The sequence below is a fragment of the Lithobates pipiens genome, unplaced genomic scaffold, assembly GCF_037356315.1.
Source record: "Lithobates pipiens isolate NorthernLeopardFrog02 unplaced genomic scaffold, aLitPip1_a1.2 Scaffold_27, whole genome shotgun sequence".
Taxonomy (NCBI): Eukaryota; Metazoa; Chordata; class Amphibia; order Anura; family Ranidae; genus Lithobates; species Lithobates pipiens.
In genome coordinates this window covers 130,425,070-130,441,018 of record NW_027507788.1, presented here as the reverse complement: position 1 = coordinate 130,441,018, position 15,949 = coordinate 130,425,070, and the positions used below count along the sequence as shown (strand labels likewise).

Genomic DNA, 15,949 nt, shown 5'->3' with positions numbered 1-15,949 from the left:
AACCTATCAGTATTCAATTGCTTAGTACAATAAAGTAAAAGAATCCTTTATAAACACTCCACAAATTGTAACTTTTTTGCCATTACTGCAATTTACCATAATATTACATTTTCCTTTGTGCCACTTCCTTGAACTTGGGGAGCCCAGTACTAACTTCCATTCAACAGAATACCTAGGACTACATGTCCCATTGTGTTTAGCACCAGCATTCATCTTTATACAGTCTTTCGGAAGATTTTGCCGATCTGAGCCAATCGATCCATGTGAAGGGGGGGGGCAAACTATTTTAACTTTAATATCCCTTTAATGTTCTTCAAAAAAAAAGTCCAGATCACCAAACCACTGCTGATTATTTCACTAATGTGAATGTCTGTGTGGCGTCTTCCAACAAGTGACCAGTAGTGCAAAGACCACTGGGTCATTTCTGAAACTGCCCCCACATTTCAAGGAAACGTTCATGAGACAAATGCAAACAGTAAGCTACTCTTGCTGACCACCTTCTAAAAGTTAATGTTGCCCTAATAACACACTGATGCTCGGACTTCAAACAAATTGTATAAGGCACTCTCCATGACATAGGTCATCATTACATAGACATGCCTCCCAACTTTCTGAGATGGGAATGAGGAATAACTAATAGAAAATGTATGTAGGCATAGGACACTACCACTCCTCCCCAAAAGCAGAATTGTAAAAAACAACTACTACTATCCCTTTATATTGGCATTTGGAATTTACAAATGCACCAATTTAGAAATTGGATGAAAAGTTTAGCGCTGTAAAACACTTTTTTATAGATAAATACTGCATTTTATATACAACGCCTTATAGAAACCCTGCACCTGATTTTGGAGCTCTCCTCCTGACTAGCAGATATCTGATAAAAGGGACGTAGGGGAAAACAAGTGGTGCCCAACAGCAATACCTGGATAGAAAACTGAAGCCAAAGGATATTAGGCGTTTGCTATATTGGAAAATAAAGATTATTAAAAAAAATAAGATGGTAGGCTGTATTTTCTGTATGTGGAAAGGTATCCTTCCCCCAACTCTGTCAGTGGGAATTGCCAGGAAGTAGCCTTGGCTTCCTGTCATGTGACATAGATGCTCAATGGAGTTCAGAGTTTAGGGAGTCACTATTCTTATAACAGGCAGGTCTGTGCATGGATGATTGTAATTCCTTTACTGGGCCTAACCTCTTTAAGATACAGCAATATTCGTTGACCACAATGTTAGCAATGCTAAAACTAGAGATCTAGGAAAGGTGGGGGGCAAGATGTTTACTATGTATATGACCTGTATGGTGGAAGGATTAGGAGAACTTTGCATATGGCTGTTGTAAGGGTGGAGGGTTGTTAAGATATGATATGGTATATACAGTGGTGTGAAAAAGTGTTTGCCCCCTTCCTCATTTCCTGTTCCTTTGCATGTTTGTCACACTTAAGTGTTTTGGAACATCAAACCAATTTAAACAATAGTCAAGGACAACACAAGTAAACACAAAATGCAATTTGTAAATGAAGGTGTTTATTATTAAAGGTGAAAAAAAATCCAAACCATCATGGCCCTGTGTGAAAAAGTGATTGCCCCCCTTGTTAAAACATACTATAACTGTGGTTGTCCACACCTGAGTTCAATTTCTCTAGCCACACCCAGGCCTGATTATTGCCACACCTGTTCACAATCAAGGCATCACTTAAATAGGAGCTGCTTGACACAGTAAGGTCCACCAGAAGATCCTTAAAAGTTACACATCATGCCGAGACCCAAAGAAATTCAGGAACAATTGAGAAAGAAAGTAATTGAGATCTATCAGTCTGGAAAGGGTTATAAAGCCATTTCCAAAGCTTTGGGAATCCAGCGAACCACAGTGAGAGCCATTATCCACAAATGGCGAAGACATGGAACAGTAGTGAACCTTCCCAGGAGTGGCCGGCCGCCCAAAATTACCCCAAGAGTGCAGCGATGACTCATCCAAGAGGTCACAAAAGACCCCACAACAACGTCCAAGGAACTGCAGGCCTCACTTGCCTCAGTTAAGGTCAGCGTTCATGCCTCCACCATCAGGAAAAGACTGGGCAAAAATGGCCTGCATGGCAGAGTTCCAAGGAGAAAACCACTGCTTAGCAAAAAGAACATCAAAGCTCGTCTCAATTTCTCCACAACACATCTTGATGATCCCCAAGACTTTTGGGACAACATTCTTTGGACCGATGAGACAAAAGTGGAACTCTTTGGAAGGTGTGTGTCCAAGTATATCTGGCGTAGAAGGAACACTGCATTTCATAAAAAGAACATTATACCAACAGTAAAATATGGTGGTGGTAGTGTGATGGTCTGGGGCTGTTTTGCTGCTTCAGGACCTGGAAGACTTGCCGTGATAAAAGGAACGATGAATTCTGCTGTCTACCAAGAGATCCTGAAGGAGAATGTCCGACCATCTGTTCGTGTACTCAAGCTGAAACGAACTTGGGTTCTGCAGCAGGACAATGATCCTAAACACACCAGCAAGTCCACCACCGAATGGCTGAAGAAAAACAAAATGAAGACTTTGGAGTGGCCTAGCCAAAGTCCTGACCTGAATCCTATTGAGATGTTGTGGTATGACTTTAAAAAGGCCGTTCATGCTCGAAAACCCTCTAATGTAACTGAATTAGGACAATTCTGCAAAGATGAGTGGGCCAAAATTCCTCCAGGACGCTGTAAAAGCCTCATTGCACGTTATCGCAAACGCTTGGTTGCAGTTGTTGCTGCTAAGGGTGGCCCAACCAGTTATTAGGTTTAGGGGGCAATCACTTTTTCACACAGGGCCATGATGGTTTGGATTTTTTTTCACCTTTAATAATAAACACCTTCATTTACAAATTTCATTTTGTGTTTACTTGTGTTGTCCTTGACTATTGTTTAAATTGGTTTGATGTTCCGAAACACTTAAGTGTGACAAACATGCAAAGGAACAGGAAATGAGGAAGGGGGCAAACACTTTTTCACACCACTGTACATGGCTGCTGTACTAAGATGACTATATATGTGGTATATGGCTGATGTTTTGTATGTACATGAGGCCAGTGGAAGATAACCATACAGTATGTGGTCACCTTGGCTGGGGGAATGAGAACTACATACATCAGATTAAAGCCACATTGATGCTAACGTTTATGGGCTTTCTCCTTGATTTTGGGAAGATTTGCCAAGGTCTGGTCTAAGAGTATCACATATCTCTATGGTAACTCATTTTGTTTGGATAACAGATAAACTTCAGTATTCTATAGCATCTAACCAACAGTTATCTCTCATGCATATCCAGTCTAAGAAGTATGTCATAGCCAACAGTTTGTGATTTACTTGGTGTTTATTATTTTTTTGTGATTTATTTCTACAGGTGATACATTATTCCAAATGGCTGAAGTCCATCGACAAATTCAAGTGCAGCTGGAAGAAGTCGTAAGTATTAATCCTCAGTTATGGCTCGATCGCTTTGGAATGCATTGCGGGATACCCACGCTCCGTGTTTGTTTCTGGCACAGCATTTCAATCACTCTAGGTGTGTGATTTGCTGCAGGCCTCGATAGATTATAACGACATCCTAAATACAGATCGCAAACCTTGCCTGCATTGGATCGCATGGTACCACAATACCATGCAATCTAGTTGTAGTGCCTTTTTGAATGAGTGCATGCGCTACTTTTGGTGCCATCCAGTGCCATTTCCTCCTATGCGAATGAATGAGCTGAAAGTTGCATTGCACTGAATCACACAGGAATTGCACAAGAATGTGGAGTGTGTTTCTGTGCAATTCTGGTGTGACCCTGCAGTGAACAAGGTCCCAAGATCAATATTACACATCTTCACATCCTTTAACAACCACTCCATAAATTTCCCCCATTGTAGAGCTGTACCATATACAACCTGCAGAATAAATAAACCCCTTTGACATATTTAAACATGAAATGCTCAAAGATATTATCAAATATCAACCTTGGAAAAAAAAAGCAAAAAAAAAGCATTCAAACTGATATAACTGAGTCTAAAAAAAAAGAAGAGAAAGCTGGGTGGAAAGGGTATATTTTTAGGAAACAAAAAAAGAATATCTTCAGGAGACTGAAATGATCCTCGGAGACAGAGATGAAGGCCTTCTACTATGTAGGAACATATAAAGCAACAGACCTATCAGAATAGTCCGCATGTACCTGGGTTCTGTGGTCCACAATCCAGTATCCAGCACAGCTGGGTGGGAAACGAATCGACAAAACATTTTATTTCCTTAACAGAGATGTGGGTTCCTGTGACTACCCTCTTCTCTGCAGGTTCTTGAAGCACATTCACCGCATAATGCATATAACAGCATTTATTATAGCAGCTCATTTCCACACACTTTAAAGTGCTCCATTGCTGTTTTGAAGGAGCCTCTACGATCCTTCGACAGAGGGTCCATAGCTCTGCACTAAACTTGAGGACACTGAGCGACAGCCCACCGCCATATCATGGGGGAGCACCACCTGCCAAGGGAGAGGAGGATCAAGTAGGTAAAATTATTTCTCCTCTTCCCTAGAAAGAAAATGAATCCTTGAAGTACAAGTGCCTCCTCACTGCAAGGGATAATTTTTTATTTGCCCAAAGTGCGGCTTTAATGTCTGCAGTCCTCCTTTAATAACACCTAATTAAAGTACATTCTCCGCCAACAATGGTGTCCCTGGAATCTTTTTTGGAATGTTGGCAACTTTGCCACACATCAGGGCCAGATTAAGAGCATCATGTGCCTGGTGCTGAGGATTTTGGTGGGCCTTTGTTAGGAATAAATAAATGAAAACTGTTTGTTAAAATAAATAAATTATTAAAACAAATTACATTTAGAGATGGGGTAAGGGCGGGTGAGAGAGAGGGGGACTGAAAGAGAGGAGGGTGAGAGAGAGGAGGGTGAAAGATGAGGGAGAGAGAGGGTGCCTCTGGGTAGCTTAAAAAAAAAGTAAACCCTTGATCAAAAGGTTTTATTCTCCCTCCTCTGCAAAGTAAAGACATAATGTGCTAGTATGCATCGCATACTAGCACATTATGTGACACTTACCTGCAAACAAATCCTGCGCAGGCCTCACTGCAGGCTGCATCTATCTTCGTTTCTCTTCCTTCCGGGGCCACGGACCCTGGCTCTGGGACTGGCCGGAGCCGTGTGATGTCACTCTCGTGCATGCACGCGGGAGCCGCCGGTCACGGCACTCCATACTGAAGAAATGGCATGGGTGCCCATTTCTTCATAGCGCATGCGCCGAGGACATCATTGGTGCCGTATACTGTAAATATCTCCTAAACGGCGCACGTTTAGGAGGTATTTACAGTGCCTATAGGTACGCCTTTTTCTAGGCTTACCTATAGGTACAAAGTGTAAAGTGAGGTTTACAATTTAGAGGTCGACCGATATATCGGCCGATATTTGGCGTTTTTTAATTAATCTGCATCGGCCGATTGTGCTGTTAAAAAAGGCAGATGATATATTCAGCGCGACTTGCAAATGACTTCAGTAATAGAAGTCAGTGTAAGTTGCCTGGAGACTTGAGTGAAGTGACTTGTCTCCTCTCTGGGCAGTCTGCCAAGAAAAGATCAAAAAGATACAATGTTTACACTTGAATGAATGAACTCAACTCAGTGTGTAGAGTTCTCAGTTTAACCATTTAAAGACTAAGGCCGCGTACACACGCGCGGACTGTTCGCCCAACTTTGTCCGTCCAACAGTTTCGGCAAACAGTCCGCTCAAAATTAGCATGGACGGACATGGCCACACACGACGAACGAACAGTTTGCTGAAACCGTGCGCGATGACGTGAACGGCACGTACGACGGGACGAAAAATACGACGTCCTATACACTGCATTATAGCTTTCGGCGTGAAAATCCTTTCTGAGCATGCGCGCAACTTTGTTTGACGAACAAGCCTACACATGAGCGGACTGTTCGCTGAAACAAGGTTTCAGCGGACAGTTTTTCGGAAATTCCGAAAAACCTTGTCCGTCCAACTGTCCGCTGAAACTGTCCGCTGAAAGCCCACACACGAGCGGACTGTCCGCCCAAACACTGTTCAGCGGACAAAGTTGGGCAAACAGTCCGCCCGTGTGTACGCGGCCTAAATCTTTTTTGACACTTGATGCTTACAAATAAAAATCCTGTATTTTCTGCTAGAAATTCACTTAGAACCCCCAAAACTTATATATATTTTTTTTAGCAGAGATCCTAGGGAATAAAATAGTGGTTGTTGCAATATTTTATGTCACATGGTATTTGCGCAGCGGTCTTTCAAACTCAATTTTTTTTGGAAAAAATACACAGATTAAAAAAAAAAAAAGCAGTAAAGTTAGCCCATTTTTTTTTCATCCAAAAGTTTTGATTACCTGTTTTTGTGTATATATATATATATATATATATATATATATATATATTTTTCATTCTAAACTATACATACAAGTGAACTGTATCACTTAAGGCTGCTTTCACACTGGAGCGAGCAGGCGTTGACGGTAAAACGCTGCCAGTTTTAGCAGCGCTTTACCGTCATTTTAGCGGGGCACTTATAATCCAGCTAGCGGCCCAGGAAGGGGTTAAATGTGCCCGTGAAGCGCCACTGCCAAATCGCATTGCAGGTGCTTCAGCAGCGGTGCCCATTCATTTCAATGGGCAGGAGTGGTGGAGGAGCGGTATACACGACTCGAAAGATGCTGCTTGCAGGACTTTTTTTTTTAACTTCCTGCCAGTGCATCGCCTCAGTGTGAAAGCACTCGGGGCTTCCACACAGACTGCAGGGGAGCCGTTTTGCAGGCACTTTACAGGCGCTATTTTAAAGCGCCTGAAAAACGCCCCAGTGGGAAAGGTGTCTAACTGTTAGATTTTATGAGATGAAGGGGAAAAAATAAATAAATAATCAGCCTAACATATCGGCCCGAAAAAATCGGCATCATATATCGGCCATCGGTCGTGGCGATTTCTAAATATCGGTATCGGCATCGGCCAGAGAAAAACCCATATCGGTCGACCTCTATTTACAACCTCTAAGTAGAGTAGTAATGTGACTCATGTAGCGTGCCATGGCAAACTGTGGGTGAGTCCACAATGGGGTAAGAGTGGGAGGGGCTTAATAGGGGCATAGTTAAAACAAAACAAAAGCCTGTCTTATACTGAAAATAGAGAGCTAACACTCCAAACTGTAATCCTTTCTCTGTTACCTCTGGACATCCCCTTCCCCCATCTGCTCACCTTTGCAGTACAGACTGATGGCAGACTCAGTGACAGTGGCAGGCAGGGCATGTTTACATCTCCAATGTCGGCAGCATTCAGCAGTGATGATGATATACCCATGAATATGCCCTGTGATTTACCTATCAATGCTGCCTGCTGTCAGTGCTGGGACAAGGCCATCCAGTGCCCAAGGCAAAGATACCAAGCTGCACCCCACACGCACCATAGAGAAAGGGAAAGGGTTGGCAAGTGGGTCTTGAGGGGGGGGGGGGTTGTAAGGTGGGTTGCATGAGGTGGAAGATAGGTGCTGTGACCTGGAGAGTGAGAGCTGCATGGCTCAAAGGCAGTGTAAACAGGGTGGGGGAGATGGATAGGAGGGAAGTTTTTGAAGAGGTAAAAGATGGTTAGACTAGAGGTAGTATAATGGCAGAGGAGAGGTTTGCATTCAGAGGTGCTGTGATCTGTAAAGTAAAGTAGTTGGTAGAGAGGCACAGTGACCAGAGAGAGGTGGGTGGGCGATGCTGTAACTGTGCAGAGAAGGTGAGTTGGTATGGGGGCGGGGTGGGGGTTATGGTGGCAGGGAGTCGCTGTAACTAGAAGGGAGGGGGGGGGCTGTCATGAAAATGGGGTTGGAGGAAGGTGTTGTGATGATGGGACCTGGTCAATGTTACCACTAGCTTCCTCCAGAGATCTTTTTTGCTCAGCAGACTCCTGACTCAAAGAGATCCTCCTCCAGATCCAGGGCCACTGATCCCACTTTTCGCAGAGAATTCCAGCAAATCCACTACCCTCTCCTGCAGTAATTAGTGCTTATGGTCAGTCTGGACCAGTGGCAGAGCTTGCTGTTGTCCCACCTGCTGTGACATCACTACCTGCACTGTGGCTAAAGTGCGGGAAAGGGTTCAGTGTGTGTGCGGGTAGTGGTTTCATTTCTGGAGCGCCAGTGACACTGTGCTGCCAGCTTCCTAAGCTGATGTCACAACTGCTGCCAACACACCTTTGTCAGGGAGCTTGCAATCAGTAGACACCTTCAACAAAATGTCTTTGGGCACATTGTTCTCCTCCCACAATTTAGCAGCACAATGCAGCAACTGATATTGCAGTAGGCAGCCTGCAGTAGTCATGGGGCCCCATACAGAATGACAGGGCCTTCTCAGCTCATTGCCCTGTGGCTCCCCTCTGCTTTGGTTAGCTTTGGTATATATAGCTATGATTGGGGGGGGGGGGGCTTTTTTAAAGCTGGGCTTACATGGATTGAAATTTGCCCAATTCAGGAGGGACTGGGTAAACTTTGATTCATGTACAGGCTAGCTTGTTGTACACAATCGATCGTCTTGTGTGAAACCAGCCTGTCAGGTTTTTCCCAAATGACCAGTGCTGCCAGCTATAACTATATATATGTATTCTGATGGCAGGGAAGGCGCTATAAAAGCACAGCAGCAGTGATTGTGTGGATGGGGGAATCGGACCTTTTTTCAACACTGGTTGAATGAGAAAAAAAAAGAGAGAGTAATGTCTGACCTGCCTTATACTCGCTATAAAGATCATCAATTCATTGGGAAGGAGGAAACGTTGTCTTTGACACAGCTGCTAGCACTTGGGGTCCGTTCACACCAGTGGGCCTGCATTATAGTCCATGTGATACATGCTCTCTGTTGTGTGCAATTGGAAAAATGCTTTGCATTGTTTAATTTTTCCTTATTTTAAATCTAGTCAAAATTAATGAATCAATTCATTGCATTTTATGTGCCGTCGTGTCGTGCGTTCTGCTGCAATAAAAACGCAGACATGTTTTCTCTGTAAAAAAAAAAAATGTTTTCTCTCTGTACTTACTGTATGGTAAGTCTGCATCCTTCTTCCTAAAGGTACAACAAAAAAAAATATGTACAAAGTCCGCTAATATAGTAAGGGAGGAATGCATTTAAAATTTGCTGGACAATATTCAGATGCCATAATTTTCTTTCTCATATCTTTAGTATGGTGATCATTCATTCTTGCTGCTGTCACCCTTTCAGCTAGAAGATGTTTGCACAAAACACATCATTTACTTTGCAGTATGGGAAAATAACAACAATCAGCATTTGTGGCTCACCATCTAGTACTGTAGAATGCTCTTGCTCATGAAACAGATGTGTTGATTGCATGAGAAGTAGACTGGGCACTGCACCCTCTCCCATCACTCGCGGGGCACCGCTTTGCTTGTGTGTTTTCCCCCGCATGCACCGAGATACAGCGGGCAGAGCTAGTGTCATTTACCGATGGTACTCTTGGCCAATCAGAGTGTGTGGATCCTTTCTCACACCCTCTTCACCAACAAAAGACAAGTGTGGGTGCCCAGCAAGTGAGACTGCCACTGTAGGGGCCGGAGTTAGGATGAAATGGGCGTTTTGTGAAAGCTGTGGGGAAGGAACAAGAGTCAGCCTCTATGTTGTGCTACACTACACTGTGTGCAACTCAGCTGCGCCCTGCGAATTACAGATCAATACCACCCACAGTTTACATAACAATAGCGCCTGCAGCCCACTATTTACATAACAATACAGTCCACAATTTACATAGTAACCACTTCAGCCCCAGAAGATTTTACTCTCTTCCTGACCAAAGCACTTTTTGCGATTTGGCACTGCGACATTGCACCCAAACAAAATTTACGTCCTTTTTTTCCCACAAATAGCTTTCTTTTGGTGGTATTTGATCACCTCTGTGGTTTTTATATTTCACCTCTGTGGTTTTTATATTTTGCGCTATAAACAAAAAAATTGCGACAATTTTGAAAAAAACGCAATATTTTTTACTTTTGCTATAATAAATTATCCCCCAAAAAAATATAAAAAAAAATTTTTTTCCTAAGTTTAGCCCCATATGTATTCTACTACATATTTTTGGTTAAAAAAATCGCAATAAGCCTATATTGATTGGTTTGTGCAAAAGTTAGAGGTTATTGCTTTGCGTCTACAAAATAGGGGATAGTTTTATGGCATTTTTATTATTATTATTTTTTTACTAGTAATGGCGACAATCTGCGATTTTTATTGGGACCGAAACATTATGGGGGACAGATCGGACACTTTTGATACATTTTTGGGACCATTGGCATTCATACAGCGATCAGTGCTATAAAAATGCGCTGATTACTGTAAAAATGGCACTGGCAGGGAACGGGTTAACATTAGAGGGTGATCAAGGGGTTAATTGTGTTCTCTCTCTGTGTTCTAACTGAACGGGGGAGGGGACTGTCTAGGGGAGATGACAGATCGCTATTCATACTTTGTATGAACAGACGATCAGTCACTTCACCCCTCAGAGAACCTGAAACTGTGTGTTTACACACACAGATCCCAGTTCTCGGTGTCTCAGCAGCGACCGCAGGAGCCCGGTGGTGATCGCAACTGCTGGCCACTTGCATCAGCTCCGGGGGCTAGCAGCGGGCGCACGCACCCCTACTGGCCACAGGGTGAAGTGACATTACATAACGTTGATTCGCCCAGCCGTGCTATGCTGCCGTAGTGAAACAGAGATGGCTGGTCAGCAAGTGGTTAATCATGTACACACACACACACACACACACACACACACACACACACACACACACAGAGCAAACAACTTTAATGACTCACTGGGCTGGGACTCTCTCAAGGTGGGGCCTGGAGCTGCAGCTCCAATAGCCCCTATGTTTATCCGGCCCTGGCTCACATATACACATACATATACTAAGAACATGCAAGTAGTATCACAGTTCATGTTCCAATCAAGGACCCCAGAGCATAGCAGAATTGCTAACCACTAAGCCATTGTACTGACATTTCGGTTTTTATTGAGGTGATCAGAAGTGTGAAGGAGCATTTAAACAAAAAGTGCATTTGTTCTTTAAGAAAAGCCAGCATGCCTTAGTAATCAGGGTGAAAATATCCCTATGTTTCATATTGTTTTATATTGATATGCAGGTCACTTAGATAAGTGTGGCATGTGGTGAAGTAAGCAGAATCTGCTTAGTTCTTTACAATGGAGACTTTTGTTAATGTTCACTCAGCTCAGTGTGAATTACTGTTGGCTTTAAAAAATAGGAACACCAAATGAGCCTGCTTTTTGAATTGAAAATGAAATGTAACTGACACATTACATCTTAAATGTCTATAACGCAAACATTGGCTTCTGCAAATCTGATAAACTGTCTTGGCACCTCCACGTTAAAGCTCATATAGATTTCCAGAGACCCCCGGGGTGCTCTATTATGAAAATTCCAACCACAGCTTGAACTGTTGCACTTTGGCCCATCTCCTGCCGCCTTTTGTGGCATTGTATTGGTCAGCAAGATATTTTCATTTGGTGGCCAAAGAGAAGGCATGCATAACTGTCAACAGGGGAATGTTGTCTGAGGTTGGAGGAGTTAGGAACTCCTAGTTCAGGAGCGAGGGAAGGCAAAAAACATCATCAAAGCCCTACAGGATAGCCTAAGAAATTGCTGAGTGTCAAATGCCAGAAGAGGTAGTCAGCTGAAAGGACAGGGTGAAAATTGTGCATGTAATAAGAGAGAAGTGAATAGACAGGTCATGTCACCAGCAGGTGGTAAGAGGCACTTAGTAAGGGTCAGGAACTGAGAATGCCTGGTTATCACTGGAGCTCCTGACTGTGGAGTTAGAGTTGCATTGGAGATACTCCTGGGCTGTGGCCTTGCCGTTGACAAAGTGTATGTCAGAGTAACAAAATGCCATACTGCAGATAACAAAGCTAACAAAATACTCTCTTGCATTTAACCGGCATACATTTAAGAGATAAATCAATATTTCTTCTCCTTTACAAAATACTGCTTTGGCGTCATCTTGATATTCAGTTTTGGTCACCAATAATCGCATAAGACGTTGCTGAATTAGTAAGAACATAAATAAGGGGAATGGAGGCTCTCAGCTATGAGATTATATAGATTAAAGTTATTCACTGTAGAGGAGAGGCACTTAACCTCCCTGGCGGTACGATTAGTTCTGATTTTAGGTGCTGAAAGCGGTACCATTATTTTGCATGGAAATTTGGCGTTTTATATTGTAGTCCTGTAATTCTTAGGAATAACTCTCTTAAATCTGTCCAAACCAGAGTCTAGTAGACATCCCGGGTATGATAAAGTTTGAAAAATTAAATCATAAATTATAATGAAATAACTATAAATAATTATACCAAATAATAATATAACAATAATAAAAATGATTCAATAATGTAATCAAATTTGCTCAGCTGCAGAATTGTCCCTGTCATTACTTTTCAGTATTTGATGACGGATTTCCCCACAAATCGATATCGCTCAATTCTGCGAGTGATTCTAATTTATTATCGCTGTTTTCTAGCTGGTCTAAAACCTCTTTTGATGTAAACGGACAGTTTTGGTTGTTATGGACAATCTCCAGTTTCCAGGCAGAAAGAAAAGTATTTATAATATAAAACTGCATGCAGGGCACTGGGCAGACCACTAGGGACAAAGGGGATGTGAAATAATTACATATAGCAATGTAATCTGGAAGATTACATTATACTGTATGTAATGTGTCTGTTTTATTTGGCGCCGTTCTCCATCCCCGCGCGTCACAACGCTCGCAGCAAATGGAGCTCGGCTCCATGATAGATCTAGCGGAGGACGAGCCACTCGCACAGCGAGGGGACATCGCTGGATCCAGGGGATAAGGTAAGTAAACTCATCCTGGATCCAGCGATGCGATCCCGAGGCTGGCTCGGGGTTACCGTTAATGGTACTGAATTTTCACCCCAAACCAGACTCGGGAATACCGCCAGGGGGGTTAAAGCATTTGTTAACCTTAAAAAAAAATGGATCCTGTCCCTTTAAAGCATCTATTACTGGAAATATCTGGCTGATCCTGCCAGTTTCTACTCTCCCCTCTGTAAACTGACCACGGTTTATCAGGGCTGCCGATCCCTGACACTGTGTCAGTTTACGTGCCTAGGTCATCGGCTGTCTCCAGTCTGCTCTCCTCTCTGCTCTCCCCTCTGCCCTCCCTACCTTTCAGCTCCTGATAGTACCTGCCCCCACTCCTCCTGCTGCTGAAATACCATGTATATTGTCATAGTATCCGCTCTGTGTCCTAATGGTGTGTCCCCCCGTGTGTGATTTCTAAAAAAAATGCAGATTATACCTTATTTCAGAGCGGAGCTCACGTGACTGATGGGCTCTGTCCTCCTCTCCTCCTCTCGTCCTGCCTGACGTCGGCGGGGGAATCTCAGTCCCGCCCACTGCAGCTGTCAGATGGGGAGAGGAGTGAGGCGGGAGACGCTCTGAAATTAGGTAAAATCAGCATTTGTTTTTTTATAAAACACAGACACAGGGGGACACCACATTAGGACACAATGGTAGTATAAATTAGTCAGTGTGGCTTAACAACCAGCTTATTAGGTGATATGATTACAATGTACAAATATATCAAAGGTGACTCCAGTAACTGGTATAAACTGTTTACTGTAAGGCTCCTAAAGAAGGCAACAGTCACAATTTTAGGTTAGAATAAAGGAGCTTTAATTTTAGATTGCGGAAAGGATTCTTTACTGTTAGAGCAGTAAAAATGTGGAGCTCCCTCCCCCAGGAAGGGGTACTAGCTGAAAGTGTTGACAAGCTTTAGATGTCTTTCTCAGAAAGAAAAAAATAAAGTGCTTGTTCGAGAATAAAAATCACACACACAAATACACAGGTTGAACTGGATGGACTTGCATCTTTTTTTAACCTTATAAACGATAAATTATGAACTTTGAAATTTAGAAAGGCATGTGCAGTACAATTATTCACATTTCCCCATGTTATATTCACTAAATCCTACTCCTACCAACAACACACAGCATTTTAGTGAACTGAGTGGTGTCAGGCCTGCCCAGATGTCTTTTCATAAACTACTCAAACACTCCCACTCTCAAATTTCCATTCCCAAGCTAAACTAGGAGGCCAAATTAGGCTGTTTTAGATATCAATGACGTTTCCACAAGACATATGGCTACTCTAAATTATGGACTTTATGAACAGGTTTTTATTGTATTTATCAAACAGAAGAAAATGCTTTCATTATCTTATTGAACATAGCAAAAGCAGTCCATTATTAGGGTTTTACATACACTTGAAACATGCACCATTTATAAACCATAAACCATTTATTAATGGGTTCCCGACCGGCTCACGTCTATTTACAGGGGCAGAATGGCACCCGTGCACAAAATCCCATACTCATTCGGGGTTTCCTTTAAGAGCTGCCAGAGGAGTGCGCATGCGCACGCTGCATGGCGGGGGATCTGATGCATGTGGCCGACGATCGATGCCGCCTGCTCGCAATGGCATGCACGAGCGCCAGCACGGGGATTTGTGTGTGTAAGCACACAAATCCCTATGCTGTAAGAGGAGAGGAGACATGCGTTTTATTCCTAGCAAGTAAGAACAGCGATATGTCTCCTCTTCTATTCAATGCTATCCCCATACAGTTAGAACACACTGAGGGAACACACATTTAACCCCTTGATCGTACCTACCAGTGACATTTACACAGTAATCAGTGCATTTTTATAGCACTGATCACTGTATTAATGTGAATGGTCCCAAAAATGTGTCAAAAGCATCCAAGCTGTCCTTCGCAATGTCGCAATACCTCTAAAAATCGCAGATCACCGCCATTACTAGTAAAAAAAATTAAATAATAAAAATGCCATAAATCTTTCCCATAGTTTGTAGAGGCTATAACTTTTGCACAAACCAATCAATATATGCTTATTCCGATTTTTTTTGTTTACCAAAAATATGTAGAAGAATATATATTGGCCTAAACTGATATAAAAAATATAGTTATTTTTTTCAAAATTGTCGCTCTTATTTTGTTTATAGTGCAAAAAATAAAAGAACCACAGAGGTGATCAAATAGCCCCCAAAAAAGCTCTATTTGTGGGGAAAAAATACGCAAATTTAGTTTGGGTACAGCATCGCATGACTGCGCAATTACCAGTTAAAGCGACGCAGTGTCATATTGTAAAAAGTGCTCTGGTCAGGAAGGGGGTAAATCCTTCCGGGGCTGAATTGGTTAAAACAAATGTATTGCACTTACGGGAGTTACTATGGAACATTGGCTGCAATTGCTGGTGGAATGACTGCCTGAATATTGGTTAAGGGCTTGAGTCAGCAGTCTTTGGGCTTATAATGTCAGTTTGAGATGCTTTTGAGATCATTCAGAATTTATTGACAGCTGCATTAAACCTGCAATTGACCTGCTTCTGGCATGCATTTTTCCTGCTTTATGTGGGTTCTGGAAAACCCACCCAAAGTAAAAAAAAAGTCTGGTAACATACACCCAAAGAGCTCTGCTCAACTGCTCTAACCATTGGCTGTTGGTTCTGCTCTGGCTATGTTTCAATGTTATAGTTTGAGGCTGGTTTTCTACTGGCAAGACTGAACAACTACCTCCTAGTACAGGGATATGCAATCAGTGGACCTCCAGCTGTTGCAAAACTACAAGTCCCATCATGCCTCTGCCTCTGGGTGTCATGCTTGTGGCTGTCAGAGTCTTGCTATGCCTCATGGGACTTGTAGTTCTGAAACAGCTGGAGGTACGCTAATTGCATATCCCTGTCCTAGTATGTGGATATTGCCTTCTTGTGTGCTCTGTGATAGGAACTGACAGACAGGGACTGGGATAGAATAATAAAAGGTAAAGCTAGGCAAGGATAAACTAGAAGCAAAGGAGGGACACAAATATTAATAATG

The 15,949-nt window shown here is 42.7% G+C and overlaps 1 protein-coding gene across 1 annotated transcript in view; it reads left to right on the top strand.

The window, feature by feature from the left end:
- Positions 1-15,949, top strand: part of LOC143934121 (BAR/IMD domain-containing adapter protein 2-like) — a 250,433-nt gene that overhangs the window by 137,579 nt on the left and 96,905 nt on the right. Inside the window, exon 4 of the mRNA XM_077457444.1 lies at positions 3,380-3,441. Within this exon, the coding sequence (XP_077313570.1) occupies positions 3,380-3,441 (62 nt within the window). The remainder of the gene's footprint in view (positions 1-3,379; positions 3,442-15,949) is intronic.